This window comes from Pristis pectinata, chromosome 20 (assembly GCF_009764475.1).
Source record: "Pristis pectinata isolate sPriPec2 chromosome 20, sPriPec2.1.pri, whole genome shotgun sequence".
NCBI lineage: Eukaryota > Metazoa > Chordata > Chondrichthyes > Rhinopristiformes > Pristidae > Pristis > Pristis pectinata.
In genome coordinates, this window is record NC_067424.1 from 8,003,198 (window position 1) to 8,028,717 (window position 25,520).

The 25,520-nt window shown below is 41.6% G+C and overlaps 2 protein-coding genes across 2 annotated transcripts in view; one reads left to right on the plus strand and one right to left on the minus strand.

Annotated features, from left to right (window-relative positions):
* The window catches only part of LOC127580798 (polymeric immunoglobulin receptor-like), a 60,692-nt gene extending 52,544 nt beyond the window's left edge, over positions 1-8,148 (plus strand). The window contains exons 8-11 of the mRNA XM_052034696.1: positions 1,429-1,749; positions 5,264-5,318; positions 7,605-7,695; positions 7,993-8,148. Coding sequence (XP_051890656.1) covers positions 1,429-1,749; positions 5,264-5,318; positions 7,605-7,695; positions 7,993-8,040 — 515 coding nt within the window. The 3' untranslated portion in view covers positions 8,041-8,148. The remainder of the gene's footprint in view (positions 1-1,428; positions 1,750-5,263; positions 5,319-7,604; positions 7,696-7,992) is intronic.
* Positions 1-25,520, minus strand: part of LOC127581022 (polymeric immunoglobulin receptor-like) — a 271,890-nt gene that overhangs the window by 174,345 nt on the left and 72,025 nt on the right. The window lies entirely within an intron of this gene.

Sequence of the window (25,520 nt, forward strand, 5' to 3'; positions counted from 1 at the left end):
TTATCCTCTGCCCTTCACTGTTTCGTCCAGTACTGATGTTTGTGTCTGGAGAAATAGCTCTATCTACCTATCTGTACCATTTATAAATTTATTTACATCTATCAGGTTGCCTCTTAGTGTCCAAAGCTCCAGAGAAGAAAGACCAAGTTTGTCTAATCTCTCCTCACAGCCAAAACACTCCAATCCAGACAATGTCCCGGTGAACATTTTCTGCACCTTCTCCAAGCCTCCACTTCTTTTCTCCTGTTGCCAATTATATACAACACATGGCAATGCAATCCTGTCAGTGACTTTGCCTTATCACGATTCTTGTTTATTGATCGCAATTACTTCAAACCACTCAAAGGCACTCTGTGTAGTTTCCAACAAGACTCATTAAATCTAGTTACACAATGACTTAGTAAATTTGCACAACTTTCAAAACCCACAACCTGTATTCAGACAGTACTGGCTGTGGTTCGATGTTTCTCCAGGTTCCTGACTCAGGGTCTGTCTCCTCAGTGTTGGTCTCTGGAGTTATGGCAGCTGTTGGTTATCTTGTAGCGCAACTTGTGACCCATTCCTTGCAGAACATTTGGACATTGCATTGGTTTTGTGGCCAATTGTATGTGAATGTCCATTCTTTCTTCATATGCACTTGTTTCTTTATTTCTTTAAATCTCTGTTGACTCCAGTCCTGACTCCTAACCACCTGACCCTCAATGACCAGAGCGTCTGATTATGCTCAAGCTGTCTCAGCTCTGCGTCCATGCTTTTATACTCAGTGTGTCAAATGATGAAGGCAAGCATGCTGAATGCTTTCTTTATCACCATATCTAGTTGTGTGGCTACTTTCAGGGAATTATGGACTTGTACATCAACATCCTTCTGTATATCAATTCTAAATGACCCCCATAATAAATTCCAGGTGACATCGAAGTTCCCTAGGTTTCTGGGTTCTCCAATCTGACACAATCCCTTGCTGGCTTCACACAGTTAACAAGACCAAAGGGTTCCCTTCCTGCTGCAGGTCATTGAAACCAATCACAATTACACTCTCTCTGTCATGTTACCATTCACTTGGCAGGTATCTGACAAATTCCTGCTCTTATATTCTGGTGAGGTTTTCCAAGACTCCCTTAAACGTGTTGCCATTCCAGAGTCAAACTACTGGGTGCCACTGGAGACTGGCTCTCTGCTGCAGACAGAAGTTGTAGCCTTGATTTTCACATTGATACCTCCTCAGTTTCATTAGTGTTGTCCTGATCTGGAGTCCTGCTGTGTGCTGTGATAATGGCAGACATGGGATGCAGAGACACAGAGAGGTAGATGAGCTGGTGAGGTTACTACCTGGCAGGCCACGGCTGAGATACAGAAGTATTTACAATTAAAGAGTGTTTGATTTTCAGATATTTACTCAGTCTCTGAATGTTTGATCCTTTCCCACAGAACCCTTGTCTGTTCCTGTGCTTGGATTTCTGTCACCAGCAAATGTCTCACATTGTGAGGACTCAGTGACAGTGACTTGTGAGTCTGCCCAGGGATCCCTTCCCATTACCTATGCATGGTATGAAAAGACTCTGTCAGTGGTTTCAAACATCTCAAATACCAGTAAACTGGATCTACATTGTCAATCCTTGAAAGACCAACATTATCAGTATTATTGCACAGCCTCAAACGTTAATGGAACAAAGTCCAGTAAAATGGTCAATGTGTCCTTCTCCAATAATGTCAGCAACTGCAGAAATGTGATTGAAGTCAACAGCGTGGGTAAGTGGTGGAGGAATTGACTCTTTATGATGGTCAATGGAGTGCAACTGAATGAATGATTTGTGCTGGATGTTGTGTTCTTTGAAATGCCCTCAGGAACCTGGACAGTATTTTGTCACAACTTTGCAGAGAATGAAAAGGTTTCAGGCACAGCAGTTCAAATGTGAGTCCCTCACCACAGGGTTTCCCACCTCCGATCTACTCTTGCTGGCTTGGTGTGAATGTATCTCATCTGGTTATGTTTCTGCTCATTGATTTAATTCAGTCCATGACAAACAGCTGGAATCCAAATTTGCTCTGTCTGATTTTATAAACTTCTGTGTGGTGTATTTTATGGAAAATGGGCTGAATTATAAAATCCAAGCAGTAGCATGTTGAAAAACTCCAGGAATCACCTGGAGTTAAATTGGATCCCAAATGGCTGTGCCTTGAAAATCAACGTACCTGTATCTGGTGGATGGAATTGTGAGATGTGGCCTTGAAACTGTGCGTCCTCTTCACTGAGACTCCAGGTGAGAGTACAGAAAAAATTGAGCTTAAGTGAATCCTGGGATGAGTAGTTTGAAAGAAAATTATTCGACAGTTTGGGGTGATGTCAGAAGCATTCACTGTTACTTGGGGGGTTTGCATAAGTTTAAACAAATCTAATTATTTCCCCCGGTTAGTGAATCAGCAACACAGGGGCAAAAATTTTGGATTGTTAACACTGTGGCATCATCAAGAATGCAGATTATTATCTGGATGTCCAAAAAGTCAGAAAGGGGGAGCTACATTGTATCTTGGGTGTCCTTGAGCACCATTTGCTGAAGGTAAACATGCAGGTACAGCAGGTGATGAAGAAGGCAAGTTGAGAGAGGATTTGAATAGAGGAATAGGTCCTGAATCAGATGGCGCCATTAGTATTGTGGGAGGCTGGAGAGGAAATTGTGGAGACAGATGCGGAGATATTTGCTTCATTGTTACCCAGTGGTCAAGTTTCCAGAGAATTGTTTACTAATGTCATTCCCTTGTTTCAGAAGGGTATCATGGAAAGCCAGGGAATTACAGGCCAGTCAACCTGACGTCAGTTGTGGGGAAGTTACTGGAGGGAATTCTGTGGGACAGGATATACCAGCACTTGGATCAAAAAAGTCTGATTTGGAGAGGTCGGCATGGCTTTGTGCATGGGCAATTGTGTTTGACAAGCCCTTTAGTGTTTTTTGAAGAGGGAGGTAACCATAAGGGTAAATGAGGGTAGGGCAGTGGATGTTGTCTCTTTGAACTTCAGCAAGGCCTTCGACAAGGTCCCGCATGGCAGGCTGATCTGGAAAGTTTTGTCCCATGGAATCCAGGGAGAATTAATTCGGTGGATTCAAAATTGGCTTGGCGGTAGGAAACAGATGGTGGTGGTTGAAGGTTGTTTCTCAGAGTGGAGGTTGTTGACTAGCGGTGTTCTGCAGGAGTTAGTGTTGGGACCATTGTTATTTGTTATTTATACAAATGAATTGGATGCGAATGCACAAGGCTTAATCAGTAAGTTTGCGGGTGACATGAAATTAGCAGGTGTTGTTGATAGTGACGAAGGTTATCGTAGATTATAGGGTACATTGATCAGTGAGGAAAGTGGACCAAGGAGTGGCAAATGGAGATTGCAGATAAATGTGAGCTGATGCAGTTTGGAAAGTCAAACCAGCGTAGGACTTATATTATGAATGGTAGGTCACAAGGGAGTGTTCTGAAACAAAGGCACGTCGGATTACAAGTGCATAGATCATTGCAAGTGGCATCACATATTGACATGGTGGTGAAAAATGCATTCAGCATGCTGGCTTTCATCAATCAGGGCCTCGAGTATGGGAGTTGGGATATATTGCTGTTGTATATGTCATTTGTGAGGTTGCACTTGGAATACTGTGTACAGTTTTGGTCACCTGATTTTAGGAAAGACATGGCTACACTGGAAAGAGTGCAGAGGAGAATGTTGAAGATGTTGCCAGGACTAGAGGGCTTGAGTTATAGGGAGAGGTTGACCAGGCTAACTCTTTATACCTTGGAACAGAGGACAATGAAGGGCAACGTTTTAGAAGTGTGTAAAATATAAGGTGGATGGTAACAGTCTTTTCCTCAGGGTAGAGGAGTCTAAAACTAGGGGTCATAGGTTTAGAGTGACAGAGGGCAGATTTAATAGGGACCTTGTGAGCAACCTTTTTATGCAGAAGGTAGTGAGTCTGTGGAGTGAGATGCCAGAAGAAGTGGTTGAGACAAGTACAATAGTGTTTTTTAAGAAACACTTGGATAGGTAAATAGATGGCGTGGCTTATTGGGATAAGGGGCGAATGCAGGAAATTGGGATTAGATGGGTGGACACTGTGGTCAGCATGGAGTGGTTGGGCCGAAGGGCCTGTATCCATGCTGTATTGCTCTGTGACTCTGTGAGTCTCAAGGGAGTGGCCCAAGAAATAAGGTTCATTTCTGGATATTTCTATTTTCATTTCCATTGGATTGTTGGGGAGCCAACTGTACAAAAAATGTTGCAGAGAGAAAAGAAGGGAATACAGACCAGTTGGTCTGACATTGCATTTAGTAAAATTGGTGAAGAAGAGCCAATACAGAACCAAAGAATATATTGAATTGGTCTTGTGTTTCATCTTCCCCATTTTAAATTCACCTGATTCTGTCTACCGTCCTTTGTTTTATCTAAAATTCCCCTCTTTGCAACCCTTTTGGAATTTTTACAATAAGTATACATGTTCCCTGCAATTTTACTCGCAAACACAATATCAACACTTTAATCAATTTCTTCTTCATACTTTTCTGAACTCTAAGCTATTAATCCTCAGGTTTGTTGATTTTTCTGGCCATTATATGCAGTACTCCTCCTCCTTGGATATAATACTATCACTAATTTCAGTTGTGAGACATTATTGATATTTTTGGAACAAGTAGGTGACCTCTTTGATACCTTCAGTATTCTGTGAGGGATGGATGGAGTTCTTGCTGAGAAGCTGTTTCGTCAGGCTTCAGGCACTGGAATGTGGGCAGTGCCAAGATGGTATTGATCAATTAGGTCTGAGACGGGAATGGGTGTTTTACTCCTTGCACTTTGAACAAGTACTTCATAAACACCCATTTTATTCAAATATCTGAGTGCTCAATCGGGGTATGCAATCTCGCCGACCAGCAACACCATCAGGATAGTTAGCTGCACAGAAAATTGCTGTTGGGGTTTTGTTATACCCTCTGCTTGTGGGTGAGGTTCTTGTCACTGCTATAAACTCAGAAAGCCAGCCTTGAGTGGGAGGGAGCCAATGTGGACAACAGCTTAATATAAAGATAAGACAGATTTATGTCCATTAATTTTAAAAGGATTTGGCTTTTCATTGATAACACCATCTGTATTGTCCAGTAACATCCACAAGTATACTTGGTCCAAGAGATCACCTTTGAATCAGTACATTCAAATCTAACAATTGTACTCTCTTACTTACTGAAGTGAGAAGCAGTTGAAACTGAATTTTATTTCTTTGTTTAACAGGTTTGAAGTATTTTTGTGAAACGTTTATGACAGAATCAACAACAACTGCACAAGGGTAACCACTCACTACATTTCAAACATGAAGTACAATGTTCTCAGTGCTGATGGTTTGATTGGCACTGCTTCCAAATAGTGGCGGTTGGGGGAGAAATTTTTCTTTCACTTGCGTAAATGTCTGTGAGAATATTAACTTCAATGAAACCAAATATAGGGAAATGAGTACGCCTGATGCTTCTGTACATGTTTCAAGCCTGAAACTCCTGTCTCTAAATATTCTTCAATAATTTCGGCATAAAAGTTGAAAACATTGTATTAATTTGGAATGTAGCCCATCAAAAGGGAAATGGTGCCGGGTTGACATCACGGTTCGGTGCTATGCCTACGGTTGGGAAATAAGAACAAGTTCCTCCACTTGCCGCCCCTCAGAGGGTGTTCCCTGCAGTATTCACCATGACTGCTCCGTCACTAACCTCATGCCATGGTATGAGGTGAGTTGTATTTGCCAAACAGCAGCATCGCTGTTTTACCTTGCTGTGAGCTGATTTGGTATAGCACTGATGGGGAAGTTCCTGGTGAATTGTGGATGAAGAGCACAGCCCTTGATATGACTCGTGAGCAACACCTTGCAGGGTTGGTCAAAGTCCAGTGCTGGTGCCTGCAACTGCAGTAAGTATATTTTTCAAAAACATGTTCCAGGGATGTAGGGTACAACAGTGATGTCATACTATTTTCTTGGATGACACAGAACTATGTACAGTTACATAGTAGATATGGTGCAGAAAGAAAAAATTCAGCCCAAGCTGTCCATGCTGTCACTTGTGCTGACTTTGGGTTCCTCCCATCTTTCCTCTTCTAACTCTCTCGGTTGAACCTTCCTTTCCCATCTCCCTTATGTACAGGTCCAAAGTCTCCTTAAAAGTATCCTTGCTTTACATGCCATCATTCTCATGAGGGTAAGCTCCACTTTTCGCCGCTACTTAGGTACAGGTTCTTCTTCTGCGTCCCTGATTGGATTTCTTGTTTACTCTCTTATATTGATGGTCTCTTGTTATGCTCTTCTGGTGGCTGAAATCAGTCTCTTTGTAAACACTCTGTCAAAATTTTTTCTCTCCTCAAGAGAAGGGAGACCCAGTCTATTCATCCTTTCCTGATATTATGCATTCTTATTTCTGGCTTTATCTATTTTAAATGTTCCCTCTGCTTGTTCATTTGAATCCTGCCCAGTTTATCTTCAAAGTTGTGGCGACTCACCGTCTAGTCGGGCGAACCGGCTCGGCAGTCAGGTCGCGCGGCGTCGGAGCGACGAGGCCCAAGATGGCGTCGGGCCTCATCTTTCCGAGCGACGGGGAGAACCCGCGCGCGGTAAAGTCCTGATGACGTAGGACTTATGTCATTGCCGGTTGTTTTGGGCGGGAACAGTCTCCCTTAAAGGGCCTGCGCAAGGCGGGAAAATAAACCAGTTCTTGTTTGGCAATCCTCCGACTAGCGTCTTGTTTTATTCCGCGGTAGCAACCGCTACAAAATATTGATTCACAGCCATTGAAAATCTGTTTTCTTCTCAGGTAATAATTTGTTTTTCTTCACTCATATTTCTTGTTCTCTTATCACCATGAAGTGCATTTACTTACGGTTACATTCTCTTCCTTTTCCTACATGCTTCACTTGACATAGTGGGCATTTATCCATTGTGTTTTGAGCAAGTCCTTTATGGATTATTGCATCGATCCCTCCACCTCCGATTCTACCACTGAAGTCCCAGAAATATCAGGGGTTTTGGGATCAACCATTATCATTGTTTTGGCACTGGGCTTTGACCAACCATGCAAGCTGATGCTCACAAGTGATATTAAGTTTCATGCCTCATCAAGTTCTTGAATTAATCTTCCTTATATGTCTGAATAGTTTTGCTCAACTTGTCTTCCACCATTGGTCATGAATCCTTTGTTATTACTCATTTCTATCCACGTGGATTTTGTTCTTATCTTCCTTACAGTTGTGCCATTTTTCTCCGATGACATGACCCTATCCTCACGAGCTTCACCTCACTTTTTCCTTCTTTATCTTTTCTGAATCAGTCTTTCTTATCTCTGAAATGTCCAATTCTCAGTTCTGATTTGTCAACAGCCACGTCCCAGTAATTAGATCTGGAACTGCTGATCACAGGTTGTCTTCTCTCCCTCAGTCCAACAATAGTTTAATCTCCCTCCTGAACTTCCTTGGTTCTGCTGCTTTAACCTGCTTCACTCAAGTGAGATTATAAAGGAAACAGGAGGTAAATATTTCAAGCACAAAGCCGTCTCGTTTCCTCCCACTGATTTTGTGTTTCTTCCCCTTTGCTCAGTTACATGATATGGAGTGTGGGGCGTTGGGTGCTTTTCGCTCTGCTGGTGATCTGGAGTATCTCAGTCACATGGTTCACGAGAGACACTAAGGTAGGTTTTCCGGACATCAGTGGAATCATTGAAGGGTCAGAAATAGTTTCCATTAAAGCGATTAAAAATATTGATCACTGAAAGAAAAACATTTTTACACAAGATCTCTTTATTACACTCTGGTGAAACCAAAGTCTATCCAGATGATAACAGCAGCTTTGACAGACAATTTGTGTGCAGAATAAAGTGCTTTGCTTGATGTAGATGTATGTGAGTCCTTGTTTCAGAATGGCCCTGTGAATAAAGCAGAGTGCCCAGTATCAATGTGTCTGATGGTTTAACTATTACATTTTGCAGAGAAGCAATGAATCAGTTCCTCAGAGTACGACCCATGAGGTAAAATGAAGGTTCCCAGATTGCACGAACTGTGAGGGAATTTTGCACCAATCAAATATTCATCATTCTTCCCACTTTGCGCAGCTTTTAACAATTGTCGAGAATTAACGTCTCTTGTCATCAAACCATTGACTTGATGATGGTGGATCAAAACAAAATACTGTTGCCATCATTTAAGATGATGTCTTCATTACTAGAATTCCATATCCAACACATTACCCTCACTGATCTCAATGTTTGAACACTTTCCCCACAGTTTTTTCGTCACCTGTGTATCATTTGAACCTGTACATGGCTGTGAACTGCTCAAGAGCCTCTCACTGTGGTAAACTCTGTTCTATGCATTCAAATTCCTGCAGTTGCTGTTGTTTATCTCACTAACCAGTTACTGATAATGAATTAAAATGCTTCTTATTTAACTGCTGTGTTCAGTGTGGTGTTTGTCCCTTTGGTTTTGTTTGGAATGAATCTTCACTCATGGAGATTCGATTGCATTCAGTCTCCTCATGGTGTCAATGGTTGGGAACTTTAAGGAGAGGGAAGCAATTAATCTCTCGGATCACGACGTCCCATTGGAACCATTTTGTGGAGAGACACTGACCTGAAGCATTAGCTTTATCTTTCACTCGGCAGATGCTGCCTGATCTGCTGGGTATTTCCACCATGTGATATTTTCATTTCAGATGTGCACGTATTTTCCTTGTTTGTTCAGAAATATCGATACATAGAGAATGCTGCAATGAGTTCATCAAACTGAGCACAATTCCATTCACTGTACAAAGGCCTTGAAGGACGATAAGGAGGTAAAAATATTTATGGGTGCTGAATAAAATGAGTGAGTTTCAGATGGTTGCAGCTTGCAGTGGTCAACAGGGTGTGAAACTGCAAACAGCAGATGTCGCTTTTCTCAGTCTGACGTGTGACTGGAACCCATGAAAATGTACAATGAGGGATGTTATTTGAAAATGAGAGAAGGTGAACTGTATTATAGGAGTAAAGGCCATGAAGTAAGAATTAAGTCAAGGATTATTCACCCTTCATCAGGTAAGATTCCCAACCGACAAGGAAAACATGAGGGAGGAACCTTCACACAGTAAGTTATTTAAAGAGGAAATATGACTATAAGCTGAGAAGAGACCTGATTGAGGATTATAAGATTAAATGAGGAATGGGACACAGAACACAGAACAGTACAGCACAGAATGGGTCCTTCTGTCCACTATGCTGTGACGAACTATATGAACCAACTTCACAATCAATCTAACCCTTCCCTCCTACACAGCCCATAACCCTCCATTTTTCTTACATCCATGTGCCTATCTAGAAGTCTAAATGTCCCTATTGTATCAGCCTCTACACCCACCTCTGGAATTGCATTCCACGCACCCACCACTCTCTGTGTATAAAACTTACCTCTGACATCTCCCCTAATCTTTCCTCCACTCACCTTAAATGGATGTGCTCTGTCGCCTCTCATCTTCCTATGCTCCAAAGCAAAATACCCTAGCTCGCTCAACCTTTCCTCATTAGACATGTTCTCCAATCCAGGCAGCATCCTGGTAAATCTCCACTGCACCCTCGCTGAAGCTTCCAACTCCTTCCTGTAATGAGGCAAACAGAAATGAACACAATACTCGAAGTGTGATCTAACCAGAGTTTTATCGAGCTGCAACATTACCTCACAGCTCTTGAAATCAATCCCCCAACTAATAAAGGCCAGCACACCATACGCCTTTATAACCACCCTATCAACTCACTTTGAGGGATCTATGGACAGTCCCCAAGATGCCTCTGTTCCTCCACACTGCTCAGAATTCTGCCATTAACATTGTATGCCACTTTCAAGTTAGATCTTCCAAAGTAAATCTCTTCACTTATCCAGATTGAACTCCATCTGCCACTTCTCCACCCAACTCTGCATCCTGTCTATATCCCATTTTAACCTACGACAACCTTCTCCACTATCCACAACACCACCAACCTTTGTGTCATCTGCAAACTTACTATCCCACCATTCCACTTCCTCATCCAAGTCATTTATAAAAATCACAAAGACCAGGGGTTCCAGAACAGATCCCTGCAGAACACCACTGGTCACCGACCTCCAGGCATAATATGCTCCATGTACTACCACCCTCTGCCTCTGTAGGAAGGCCACTTCCAAATCCACATAGCCAAGTCTCCATGGATCCCATGCCTCATGACTTTCTGGATGAGCCTACCATGGCTTCCCGTAGGAACCTGGGCTATATTCCATCTGGCCCTGGGGACTTTTCTATCCTAATGTTTTTCATAAGGTCCAACACTGCCTCCTTCTTTCAATTGACATGCTCCAGCACAAAAGTGTGTTCTATGCTGACCTCACATTCATCACAGTCCCTCTCCCTGGTGAACACTGAAGCACAGTATTCATTAAGGACCTCCCTTACCTCCTCCGCCTCTTGGCATGTTTCACCCTTTATCCCTGAGCAGTCATACCCTCATCCTTGTCATCATTCTGTTCTTCACGTATGTCTAGAACCCCTTCCGGTTTTACTTAATCCTACTCACTAAGGCCATCTGATGTCCCCTTCTAGCTCTTTTAAGCCCCTTCTTAAGCTCCATCCTGGCCACCTGGTCGTTCTCAAGGGTTCTGTCTGATTTTTCATTCCAAAACCTTAAGTATGCCTCCTTCTTCCTCCAGACTGATTTTTCCACCTCTCTTGTTAACGATGGTTCCTTCACCCAACTAAACTTTCCCTTTCTCAGTGGGACAAACCTTTCCAGAACTCCATACAAGTTGTCCCAAACAAATTCGACAATAGTATTGTGCATTTCCCTGAGAGATTCTGTTCCCAATTTATGCTCCCAAGTCCCTTCCTAATACCTTTGTAATTAGGCCTCCCTTGATTAAATACTTTCCCAAATCATCTGCTCCAAAATTCTCGCTCAGTGAGAGGTCTGCCACCTGAACATGTTCATTGCCGAGTACTAGATCCAGTATGACCTCTCCGGTAGTCAGCCTATCCACATACTGTGTCAGGAATCCTTCCTGGAAACTCCTCTTTGTCAATATTTTTATTAGTTTCAAATAAGAAGTACAAAATGCATGAAACAAAGGAAAAAAACAAAATGTTATAAAATACATTATATTGAGTCACAAAAGAAATCACAATGATTCATATTGATAAATGAAAAAAATCAATGGATATTGATAAGTTGGAATAATTTTATTATAAAAAAATCTAACCCCACTACCAAAACCAAAGCTGTTTAGTAACATCCTAAATCCATAGTAGTATTGGCCAATATCTGTACATTTAGCACCAAATCAGTGGTTTTGAAAGTAGTTTGAAAAAGGTCCCCACAATATTTGAAAGTTCAGAATAGATCCAGAAATAAAGCAATGGATCTTCTCTAAATTTAGATATGACATAACATCCCGTAACCATTGAGCATGAGTAGGGGGAATAGTTTCCTTCCATTTAAGCAATACAGCCCTCCTGACTAGAAGAGAAATGAAGGCCAATATGTGTAAGTTGGAAGTCTCCAGAATTATATCTTTTTCTCCAACAATCCGGAATAATGCAGTTAAAGGATTTGGCTTAAAATTTATTTTAAAATGTATGGAAAAGGTTTGAAATACCTCTATCCAGAATTTTTCCAAACTCAGACATGACCACAACATATAGATTAAGGAAGCCTCTCCATTATTACATTTGTCACAATAAGGAGATATATCTGAATAGAAACGAGATAACTTGTCTTTGGACAGGTGGACCACTTTAAATTAAAGGAGGGAGTGACGAGCACATAATGATGAAGTATTAACCAATTAAAAAATTTGATTCAAAGTTTCCTCAGAAATTGAAATCTGCAGATCACGTTCTCAAGCGTTTTTAATTTTGTTTAAAGGGACCTTATTCATTCCTGATAATCTACCATAAATCTTAGATATTGAAGCATCATAGAAAGGCTTCAAATTAAAAATTACATCTAATAAGTTCTTATCAGGACTTATAGGAAAGGTATGTACTTGAGATCAGAGAAAATCTCTAATTTGCAAATATCGAGAAAAGTGAGTTTTTGGCAAATTATATTTAGTTGCCAGTTGTTTGAACGTTAAGAAATTTCCTCCAACAAACAGATCCTGAAAACGAGTAATACCCAATCTGTCCCATTCTTTAAAAACTATATTAATCATAGAAGGTTTAAAGAAAAAATTAGCAAAAATGGGACCAGACAAAGAAAAATCCAATAAACCATAGTATTTTCTAAATTGTAACCAAATCCTCAAAGCATGTTTAACTACCAAATTATCAGTTAATCTGATACTTCCTGGATACTCCTAACAAATTCTGCCTCATCTAAACTTGTTGCAATAAGGAGGTGCCAATCAATGTTAGGGAAGTTGAAGTCACCCAGGACAACAACCCTGTTATCTTTCCACCATTACAAAATCTGCCTACTTATTTGCTCCTCAGTGTCCTGGTTGCTATTGGCGGGGGGGGGCTAGAGCATACTCCCAACACAGTGATTGCACTGAAGCACTGGAACAGCAAGCAGCCAATAAATACTGCCCTTGCAACGACCAAGTCATAGAGTCAAAGATCACTGCAGCACAGAAAAAGGCCCTTTAGGCTATTTCATCCATTCTGGCCTGTTTTCTGCCTGGTCCCATCTAACTGCCCCGGGCCATAGCCCTCCATACTTCTCTCACCCATGCGGCTCACCAAACTTCTCTTAAATATCACCACTCAACTCGCATCTACCACTTCCATTGGCAGCTCATTCTACACTCACACCACCCTCTGAGTGAAGTAGTTCCCTGTCAGATTCCCCTTAAATATTTCACCTTTCACCCTGTATCTATCACCTTTAGTTCTAGTCTCTCCCAACCTGAGGGATAGCCTTCATGCATTCACCCAATTATTACCCCTCATAATTTTGTAAACTTCAATAGGATCTATGCTCATTCTCCTGCTCTCCAGCGAAAAAAGTCATAATTTATTCAATCTATCCCTGTAACTCAGGCCTTTCAGGCTTATTGACATCTTTCCAGTAGGTAGCTGACCAGAACTGACACAATACTCTAAGATTTGCCTCATCAATGTCTTTTACAAGTTCAACATAACATCCCAACTCCTGTACTCAGTGCCCTGATTTATGAAGACCAATGTGCCAACAGCTCTCTTTATGACCTGCCTGTGATGCCACTTTCAAGAAATTATGGATCTGTATTGCCAGGTCCCTTTGTTCTACTGAACACCTCAGTGCCCTACCATTCACTGTTCAAGTCTAACCCTGGTTTGTCCTCCCAAAGTGCATCACCTCACACTTGACTGCATTAAATTTCATCTGCCATTTTTCAGCCGACATTCCCAGCTGGTCCAGATCATTTTGTAAGCTTTGATAGCCTTCCTCACTGTCCACTGTGCCCCCAACCTTGGTGTCATCTGCAAATTTGCTGACCCAGTTTACCACATTAACAGTAATATAGATAATAAACAACAAGCCCACAACTGACATCAGGCTCACCGGTCTATAATTTCCCGGCTTCTTCTTAGAGCCTTTCTTAAACAACAGAACAACATTAGCTAGCCTCAGTCCTCCAGCACCTCACCCATTGCTTCCAATCAGAGAGACAATCATCTACCACCACTCTCTGTCTTCTCCATGAAGCCAACATTGAATCCATTTCACCACTTGATCCTGAATGCAACTTAACCTTCTGTACCAGTCTCCCATGTGGGATGTTGTCAAAGGCCTTGCTAAAGTCCATGTGGACAATGCCCATCGCCTTCACCTGATCAACATTCACGGTAACCTCCTCGACAAACTCTATAAGACTGGTTGGACATGACCTGCCACACACAAAGCCATGTTGACTATCCCTAATCGGGCCCTGTCTATCCAAATGTTTATGTATCTTGTCACTCAGAATAACTTCCAATAATTTACCCACAACTGACATTAGGCTCACCGGCCTGTAATTTCCCGGCTTATTATTAGAGCCTTTCTTAATCAACAGAACAACATTAGCTATTCTCAGCCCTCCAGCACCCCACCCATGGCTAAGTATGTTCGAAATATCTCTGCCACGGCCCCAGCAATTCCTGCACTAGCCTGGCGCAAGGTCTAAGGGGGCACCTCGTCACACTTCGTGGATATATCCACGCAAATTCACTTCAAGACAGCAAGCACTTCGTCTTCCATAGTCTGGATACCGTCCATGACCTGACGACTCTTTTCCCTCAGATCCATACACTCATCCATGTGGCTCACCAAGTTTTCCCTTGAGTAAAAACAAGAGGCAAGAAGTTCATTTAAGATCTCCCCCATTTCTTTCAGCTCTATGCATAGATGTCCACGCTGATCTGCAAGAGGACCAATTTTGTCTCTTTTGCTCTAAATAAAAACTTTAGAAATCCTTGTGATTCTCTTTCATCTTGACTGCTACAGCAATCTGATGTCATCTTTTAGCCCTCCTCATTTCTCTGTTGTGTTCTCTTGCACTTCTTGCACTCCTCAATTGCCTCAATTGTTCCTCAATGCCTATACCTGATATATGCCTCCTTCTTTTTCTTTACCAGTGCCTCAATATCCCTCAGTAACCAAGGTTCCCTAAACCTGTTAGTCTTGCCTTTTCTTCGAACAGGAACATGCAGATGCTGTACTCTCAGTTTTCACTTTTGAAGACCTCCCACTTAACAAGCATCTCTTGTCGGAAACCAACTTATCCCAAGGCCTATTCCTGTGTGTGCTGCTTTATATTCTGTGTCCTTTGTAATCAGTGCTGCTATAATGCAGTTTAGCTTCTCCCATTTGTAAATAATCTTCTCATTTAGTAGTTCCAAGGTCATTGATCGCTGACCAATTGATCCAATTGATCATCTCATGTGAAAGTTATCACCAAATATTTTTAAGTCCATAACCTATGCTGCTAAATGCAGCTTATCTTCTCCCATTTACAAATAACACCCTCATTTCGTAGCTGCAAGAGTCATTGTACATTCATGGCTTTCTACATGAGTTTATTCTATGAAAAGTAACACAGCATCTTTACAGTTTCTCTCCCTGTTGACCACAGCAAGATGCTGCTAACTTATTTTACTCATCAGCCAATCTGTTGTTCCGTTGGTCGTTGGCATTTGAGATGTTAATCCATGGGTGAGAAATGTGTTCAAACTGAATAAATGTTCATTTTAGATTGAACTGTCACAAACCAGCAACAAAAGAAACACACTGAGCATGATTCAGTGTTAAAAACTATTTTATTAATCACTACTTATGATAATACGTAAAATAAAAGTAAAAATGTTAGTATGTTAGAATTCAAGAATGTTAAACCTCGAACGTTAACCCCAAAACTAAACTCGTCGTGTGTGTGTGTGACAAAGTCCAAAACTCCCAGTTCCTGAATGGTTCTTAAAGTTCAGTTCCGCAAGCCATAAGGTGAAACGTGAGCAAGGGCTTCTTCAACAACCACCGTTGTCTGAAGATAAGATGTAGATGTAGAAAAACATAGAGAGAGTACATACGAAATCCAAATGTTCCACGATGGAACCCAAACGACACTTCAGTGTTTACTCGGTAGTGACTTCCTCACCCCGAAAAGCATCCGAACCGTGGTCGTCCACATACAAATACCTGTTTCCTTCTACAGGTCAGCAACAAAGTGAACTCCACCGGATTACTTCTAACTTCCATACATGGATTTCAGTGGCAAACACAGTTATTGTTTCTCATCCATCGATAGAGAAAACAAGCAGGCTGGTGTCTCTCTCCCTTCTCTCTCTCTCCTTCTTCTTCTTCAACAACGTCATTACGTCCTTTATCTTCTATTGACGTAAGCACGCCCCACACACACATACACACACACTCTCTATCTTAAAGGGACTTTCACTGAGTCCGTAACACCTCCCACCTAAAAAAAAAATTTTCCCAAGAAAATTTTAACCGCGCATACAGTTAGTAATGTTAATAATTATCATGCTACACAACTACAGACTATCAGATTAGTACAGATACATGTTTCCCATTTAACATCGGGAAAGACAATCAGCAATCACATTATCTTTGCCTTTAATGTGAGTTATCATGAGATCAAACTCTTGCAAAATTAAACTCCAGTTTAACAGCCTTCTGTTCTTGTTTTTGACTCGGCTCAGAAACACCAATGGGTTATGATCTGTATACACAGTCAATGGTTTCTGAGCGGTGCAAACATATACACTGAAATGTTGCAAGGCTAAAACAAGCGACAGTAATTCTTTCTCTATGGTGGAATAATTCTTTTGATGCTCATTAAATTTCTTTGAAAAGTAAGCTACAGGATGGTCAATATCATCAAGGTCAACCTTCTGCAACAACACAGCTCCTGCAGCTTCATCACTGGCATCTACTGCTAATGAAAATGGCTTTTCAAAGTCAGGTGTTTTGAGCACAGGATGGTAGCATAAAATGGCTTTCAGCTTCTTAAATGCTTCTTGACAAGAATCTGTCCAAACAAACTTTACTCCCTTCCTCAGAAGATTAGTTAGGGGAAGAGCAATATCAGCAAAACTTTTACAAAATTTTCGATAATATCCAACCATTCCCAAAAAATCTTCTAACAGTCCTCGTACCTGTGGGAATAGGGAACTCAGATATTGCTTGAACTTTTGCCTGAACAGGAGCTTGCTTGCCTTGATCTACAACATACCCAAGATACGTCACAGTGGCACGGCCAAATTCACTTTTAGCCAAGTTAACTGTAAGGTTAGCCTTGGAAAGTCTTTCAAACAACCTTTCTAACGCAGAGATGTGATCTTCCCAAGTATCATTCCCAGTCACTAAGTCGTCAATGTAGGCATCTGTATGTTTTAACCCATGAATCACTGAATTAATCATTCTTTGAAATGTTGCCGGAGCATTTTTCATTCCAAATGGCAAAACATTGTATTCATACAATCCAGAAGGGGTTACAAAGGCTGAAATCTCCCTTCCTCTATCTGTTAATGGAACACACCAGTACCCTTTTAATAGGTCAATCTTTGTAAGAAATTTTGCCTTTCCCACTCTGTCTATGCAATCATCCACCCTAGGAATAGGGTAAGCATCTGACTTTGTTACAGCATTCACTTTCCTGTAATCTGTGCAAAATCTGACAGTTCCATCAGGTTTAGGTACAATAACACAGGGCGAACTCCAATTTGAAGTAGAATGTCTAATAATATCATTTTCCAACATGTATTTTATTTCCTGATCAACAAGTTTACTTTTTTCCACATTCATTCGATATGGGTGTTGTTTGATTGGTTTTGCATCCCCAACATCAACATCATGGGTAATTATCGATGTTCTGTTTGGAACATCTGGGAACAGATTTTTAAATTTTAAAATTAATTCTCTCATCTGTTGTTTTTGTGAAACTTGTAAATGGTCCAACTTCGTTTCAAGGTTCTCCAGGATATTTTGGTTTTTCAGTTTCGATGGAACAATATTTGGTCTAAATTGGCCTTCCTCAACATCAACATCAGGCATTCTAGAAACAACCTTTACATCATCCACCAAGGCCACAACTGAATCCCTCTCATAATAAGGTTTTAGCATGTTTACGTGACAGAGTTGTGTTTTCTTGCGTCTATCTGGTGTTTTGATTATATATGTTAGATCAGTCACTCGAGATTCAATAACATAGGGTCCAGAAAAACGAGCTTGCAAGGGATTATTTTGGCTAGGGAAAAATACCAATACCTTTTGCCCCACTGCGAATGTTCTAGGCCGAGCACGTCTATCAAAATATGTCTTCATTCTTATCTGGCTTGTTTTCAAATTCTCTCTCGCTAGCTGGCAGACTCTCTCCAACCGAGTTTTAAATTTTTGGACATAGTCCAACAGACTCAAGTGAACTTCCTCATTAACCCATTGCTCTCTCAACAACTCCAAGGTCCTCTCACCTATGTCCAAACACAAGCTCAAACGGACTAAATCCTATTGACTCCTGGATCGATTCTCTAACGGCAAACAAAAGTAAATGGATACCTTCGTCCCAATCCTTGGTGTTTTCAAAGCAATAAGTCTTCAGCATATTTTTGAGAGTAGAATGAAATCTCTCCAGAGCTCCTTGAGATTCTGGGTGATATGCAGATGATACAATCTGCTTTGCTCCCAGCTCATAGACTATTTGTTGAAAAATTTTTGACATAAAATTACTACCTTGATCAGATTGGATTTCTTTTGGCAAACCAAAACAAGGTAAAAAATTTTACAAGAGCCTTTGGACACCGTCTTGGCCTTAATATTTCTAAGGGGTATTGCCTCTGGAAATCTAGAAGTGGCACACATGATGGTTAACAAATACTGATTTCCAGTCTTAGACTTTGGTAAGGGGCCAACACAGTCCACAATCACCTTCGAAAAGGGTTCACCAAAAGCAGGAATTGGTTTCAAAGGAGCCACAGGGGGTTTTTGATTTAGTTTACCTACCATCTGACATGTGTGGCAGGTTCGACAAAACATCACCACATCTTTTCTCAAACCAGGCCAATAGAATTGTTTCAAGATCTTCCCTACAGTTTTATTCACACCAAAATGACCACCCAAAGGCATACTGTGGGCCAGGTTTAAAATCTCATCCCTATAAACTTTTGGAACAACAACCTGATGAATAACTTCCCATTCCTCATTAACAGGAACATGAGGAGGTCTCCATTTCCTCATTAACACTCCATTTTTGACATAGTATCCAGTTGGCACTTTTTCAATCTCCTCACATGAGAGAGCTTTTTCTTTCAATTCTGTCAACTCAGGGTCCTTTGTCTGTTCCACCATAAAATCCTTCCTCGACAAAGACAAATCTTTAAATTCAGGCTCACTATAAGGATGTTGATCCTCCAGTGAAGACAGAAAAGTCTCAGATAAGGCATCAAAATTTTCTTCCTGTTTAGGACTGTCACAAGGAACTACATCAGACTGCACCGGACTGTCTGTCTTGGCTAATTCTTTAGCTCTAGCTCGAGTCACCGCACATGATGGGTAAACATCTGAATCATCCTCAGACTCATCAATCCTTGGTTTGGTTGTTAACCGTACCACAGGATCACTTTCTCCATTTGCAAGGTCATTTCCCAATAACAAAGAAACTCCTTCCACTGGCAAACTAGGTCTTATCCCTATCTCGACTGGTCCTTCTACGAACTTTGACTTTAAAATCACCCTGTGAAAAGGGACAGACATGGTCTCACCTGTAACGCCTCGTATTAGATTTACCTCACCAGTGTCACTTTCTTCACCAAAATTTAAAACACTGTCCAGCAAGAGAGATTGACTAGCCCCAGTATCTCTAAGAATTTTCACTGGCACCTGGGGTGACTCATCATTCAGTGAAACAAAACCCTCTGATACATACGAACGGAATTCCTTTCTCACCTCCTCCAACTTTTCCGCTTTTCCCTCTTGCAAGGACTGGTCTTTAACAGCATCTCCTAAACCTTTTTGATTTTTAATTGCCTGAAAGCAAGCATTGGGCCCAGCTTCCTTCCTTTTCTTCAAAAGGGCACAATTAGATATCACGTGGCCAGGTTTCCTACAGTAATAACAAGTACGCTCAACAGGTTTCTCCAGCCCTGGCTTCTTTTCATCTTTTCCTTTTTGATTACCTCCCAATTTAATCTCTGGTTTACCTGGATTGTCTTTGTAACTCTTTTGAAAGGTTTTAGGTTGTCCCCATTTGGATTTATGGGTTAAAGCATAATCATCTGCCAACCTAGCAGTTTCTTGTAAAGTTTCCACTGCCTTTTCATTTAAATATGTTGTTAATTCAGCTGGAACACATCTTTTAAAGTCTTCCACCAGTATCAATTCTGTCAATTTATCGTAATCCCCATCTACATTTTTAGCCAGGCACCATCGTTCAAAACATATTCTCTTTCCATTGGCAAATTCCATATAAGTCTGATCTGCAGATTTCCTCAAGTCTCTGAATTTTTGTCTATAAGCCTCAGGGACCAATTCATAGGCCTTCAAAATAGCTTGTTTTACCTTGGTATAATCAGCTGCATCCTCAACAGACAAAGCAGAATAAGCTTTTTGAGCTTTACCTTTAATCACACTCTGTACCATAAGAGCCCATCCTTTCCTTGGCCAGTTTGAACTCACAGCAACCTTTTCAAAATGTTGGAAATACTGATCAACCTGATCTTCTTCAAACGGAGGGACTAATCGAACCTCCCTGCTGGCTGAAAAATCATCATCAGAATCAGATTCCGAACTCCTACGCTTCATTTGTAACTCATGCTGCCTCTTTTTCTCCTCGTTATCCAGCTCCATCTGCTTCATTGCTAGATCAGCCTCTATCTTCATCTGAGTTAGCTTTTGTTCAGCCTCTAATCTCTTTTCCTCTCGTTCAGCTTCTATCTTTAACTGGGTTTGCTCTCGTTCAGCTTCTATCTTTAACTGGGTTTGCTCTCGTTCGGCCTCTAATCTCTTTTGTTCTCGTTCAGCTTCTATCTTTGCCAGCTGCACCTGTGCCTCAGAAATTGCTATTTCACTGCCAGGAAACTGTTTTAACACTTCCTTCTCAAACACCTTCTTTTCCACATAATGGCCAGCTATCAATCTCTGAATATCTGCCTTTCTCATAGACTGCTTTACTTCTGTAAGGTTTAGCCTTGTAGCAATCTTTATCAAATCATCCTTTTTCGCCACCTCCAATCCTTTTTGGGTTGGTGACTCCAAAAATGCCTTAATATCCATTGCTGCTGGTTTCCACACACACAAGCCAATTAAAAAGAATTTATCAGACCTCCCTCAAAAATCTTTGGATTGAATCCCGAACAAATCTCGTCAATCTGGGGTACAATCCCAGACGACACTCGTTAACCTTGGGAACGATCCCGGACGACCCCCCAATTTTGTCACAAACCAGCAACAAAAGAAACACACTGAGCATGATTCAGTGTTAAAAACTATTTTATTAATCACTACTTATGATAATACGTAAAATAAAAGTAAAAATGTTAGTATGTTAGAATTCAAGAATGTTAAACCTCGAACGTTAACCCCAAAACTAAACTCGTCGTGTGTGTGTGTGACAAAGTCCAAAACTCCCAGTTCCTGAATGGTTCTTAAAGTTCAGTTCCGCAAGCCATAAGGTGAAACGTGAGCAAGGGCTTCTTCAACAACCACCGTTGTCTGAAGATAAGATGTAGATGTAGAAAAACATAGAGAGAGTACATACGAAATCCAAATGTTCCACGATGGAACCCAAACGACACTTCAGTGTTTACTCGGTAGTGACTTCCTCACCCCGAAAAGCATCCGAACCGTGGTCGTCCACATACAAATACCTGTTTCCTTCTACAGGTCAGCAACAAAGTGAACTCCACCGGATTACTTCCAACTTCCATACATGGATTTCAGTGGCAAACACAGTTATTGTTTCTCATCCATCGATAGAGAAAACAAGCAGGCTGGTGTCTCTCTCCCTTCTCTCTCTCTCCTTCTTCTTCTTCAACAACATCATTACGTCCTTTACCTTCTATTGACGTAAGCACGCCCCACACACACATACACACACACTCTCTATCTTAAAGGGACTTTCACTGAGTCCGTAACAGAACAAATAATTGCAGCAGCACTTTATGCATTTATATTGGGTGGGCCTCAGCCTGCGATGCTCCAGAGATGTCAATCCAAGTTTATCCAACTACCGTTATCACTAATACACTCCAGTCCAGGCCTTCCCAAAGTTTCATGAAGCTGTACCATGATTTGCCAAGTTTTATGCTCAATTCCCAAACTGATGAAGGCAGTCATGCCGTACGCCTTCTTTACCACCCTATCCACTTGTGTTGACACTTCCAGGAATCTTGGGACTTGCACCCCAGGGTGCCTCTGTACATCAATGTTCCACTTACTGTGTGCTTCCACTTGCATTTGACCTCCCAAAATGTACCACCTCACACTTGGATTAAACTCCATCTTCCATCTCTCCACCCAGATTTCCATGTGATCCATAATCTGCTGTATCCCTTGACAAACGTCCTCGCTATTCACAGCTCCACCAATTTCTGTGTCATCTGCAAGATAAATTTTACACCGCCTAGATTTTCATCTGAGTCATACAGATATTTGGCAAACAACAGAGGTCCGAACGCTGATCATTGTGGAATACCATTGGTCACATACCTTCAATCAGGAGAAAACACCTCCATCACTATCTGCTGACAGCAATGACCAGGACAAATTTGTATCTAATTTACAAACTCACCGTGGATCCCATGTGACTTAATTTTCTGGATCAGCTTTACATGACTGAGCTTGTGAAATGCTTTCCCAAAGTGCTTTAAGGCAACATGCACTGCTCTATACTCATCAGTCATCTTCACCACCTCTTCAAAAATGTTCAATCAAATTTGTGAGACAGGACCTGCCCAGGAAATAGCCATGCTGACAATTTCTAATTAATTCCATGCCAATAAGTTATGTACTGAAGAATTTTCACCACTCCTGGTTTAAGACATGCCGGCCTTTAATTTCCTTGACTAACCCAGTTGCAAGACATACCAATTCAAAATTGTTTTGTAAACCTAAGGGATTATTTCACCATTAGGCTTCGCTCATGACAATTGTTACCCTTTGTACTGAAGCTCTCTGCAGGCTTCATCTGCCATGGTTCATTCATCCAAGAAGAGGGCTGTCAGTGTCCCCACTGCTTTCACCACCCCTCCCATAACCCAGCATAACTTCACTCACCTTCCCCGTTAATGGTAGAGGGGCTGCCAATTTCCCAGTAACCGTGTTCACCTTGTTAGAGTGTAGATGTTAATCCATGTGTGACCTATCAAGTCTCTGTTATTTATGACAATGCAGGATTTGTCCACTTAACATCTCCTGTTAACATGGGGTTCACTTGGTTCGACAACATCGAGAGGGGCAGAGATAGGGTGAATGCGTTCAGTTGTTGTGTCAGATTTGGGAAATCAAGAACTAGAGGGCATACGCTAATGATGAGAGTGGAAAGATTTAATAGCATCTTGAGGAGCAACTTCCTTTGCACAAAAGTTGGTGAATGTGGAATGAGCTGCCAGAGGAAGTGTTTGAGGCAAGTCCAATAACAACTATTAAAAGACAGTTGGACAGCTGCATGGATTGGAAAGTTTTAGAAAGTTATGGGCCAAATGCTGGCAAATGGGACAAGCTTGGATGGGTCATCTTGGTCGGCATGGACCAGCTGGGTCCAAGGTCCTGTTTTTGTGCTGTACAACTTAATGACCTCTGTGTACTCACAGTGAATTGACCACACTGGGATTGTACCCATGGTGAATGTATAATTCCACTGAATAGGCTTTTCAAAACTGAAGACATTTTTAAAACGATTTGTTATTGTTGGTGTCATTGTTCAGTGCCAACAGGCTCTGAGCACAGAGATAACAACTGTTCCATGCTTAAGGAGCGATCACAATTCTGAGGAAGTGTGGCCAGCAGTTGCTCGCACATAATCCACACATCCGGTGAGGTTATTGGTGCCCCCGTACCCTTGTTAGGGGATCTGACAAATTGCGGCAGTTCCCCACTCCTTCCCAGACCAAATGGGATGTCCCAGTGGGTGGTGAAATGGGCGGCACCACCACAGAGGAAAGGAGGTTTTGCATGAACTCGGACTGTGCGCTCAGATACTCCCCCAGCTGTGAACAAGTTCTGCATGAGCTTTTTCATCTGTGGCTGTAGTTCACATACCCAGTGCCTCTGGAGTGTTTGCACAGTGCTGACGCACAACAGTAATGTAAGTAGCTTTTAAAAATAATGTCTTTATTCCACAGTTAACCTTACACCATGAACCATTTCCAGGGTTGCTGTCATAAATTCCGACTAAAATTTTAACTCTCAGCATTTCACCATTTCCAGAATTGTTGCAGAATTATTTGTAAAATTTATCTAAAAAACACTTCACATTGTAACGTGTCAAACTGTTGCTGCCGCCCTGCTTTTTTATGATCTGACTTACTGCTGCCTCCTTCCTCTTTTCTATTAGAGTAATATTTTGCTTCCGGAACTAAGAGCTGAGCGACTGATATGTTCTGGCCTGGTCTCCCCGAATAACACAATGTGGATTCTGATTCTTCTCATATGGTCCCTGCCCGGTGAGTGACAGCTAGAGCGGGACTTCCCGATAATCAGTGCTGGTTTGGGTCCGGGGCACCGTTTCCACGGCAGAGATGGTTCCAGGCTTTTCCAGATCATAGAGACATAAATTTGCCCGCATTTTGTCTGCATCACTCTAAACCTTTCCTCTCCATGTACCTGTCCAAGGCATTTTAAATGCTGTCGATGTATCTGCCTTTACCACTCCTTTGGCAGCTTATTCCACCATATGGACCACTCTCTGGGTGAAAAACTTGCCCCTCAGGTTCCCATTAAATCTCTCCATTCTCACCCTAAACCTATGTGCTCTTGTTTTTCATTCCCCAACCATGGAAAAACGACTGTGTGCCTTCACCCTATCTCTGCCCCTTGTGATTTTATACACCTCTATAAGATCACCACTCATTCTCCAAAGCTGCAAGAAATAAAGTCCCAACTTGCTCAACCACTCACCATAACACAGTCCCTCAGGTCTCAGGAACATCCTTGTGAATCTCCTCTGCACTCCTTCCAGCTTCATGGAACCTTTCCTCCAGCAGGGTAACCAAAACTGAGCACAATATTCCAAGTGCAACCTCACCAACATCTGGCACAACTGCATGATCACACCCCAATTTTGATCCTCAATGGCCTGAATGATGAAGGCCAAAGTGCCATAAGCATTCTTCACCACCCAGTCAACCTGTGACGCCACTTTCAAATCACCATTTACTTCTACTCCCAGGTTGCTCTATTCGACAGGCCTCTGCTATTCACTATGAATGTCCTACCCTAGTTTAAAGGTAGAAAATAGAACTCAATGGCATTGTATGTTTTTTTATTCTGCTCCTCTTTACTGGACAAATATTCCCCAATATATCTGAGTTTCTTTAATGAATTGTGAATTTAAAAGGGTGTTGAATTTACAAAGTCTTCACAAGTGACACATATAAATGGTAATCAGAGTCTTCCTTAAACATGTAATATTTCTAGTGCTATCTGCGTTTCACTGAAGGCACCAGTGGAATTAATACCTCAAATATAATTGGTCTCCAGCTCACAGCTTCTGTTCTTTGCACTCCAGTTGATGAAGCTTTTTCTGCTCTTCTGTTCGGGACCCTGTTCCCCATGGACTGATGGATCGGCTGCATTAATCTTGCAATAAGGGATCACGTCCTTTACTTTCTTTGCCTCTAATCGTGTCAATTTGTCTACTTCACCGATGTCTCACAATAACGCGTCTGCTCCCGTATCCAAACGGAATTTGTCATTTTGTTGCTGATTCTCACCGAGTCGGAGTCACTGCCAAGGCCAGTATTTATTGACTTCAGTGTTTTACTGGGTCACTTTACAAGGGCAGTTTCCAGTCAAACACATGTTGGTGGTTTGAGAGTCACAGGTAA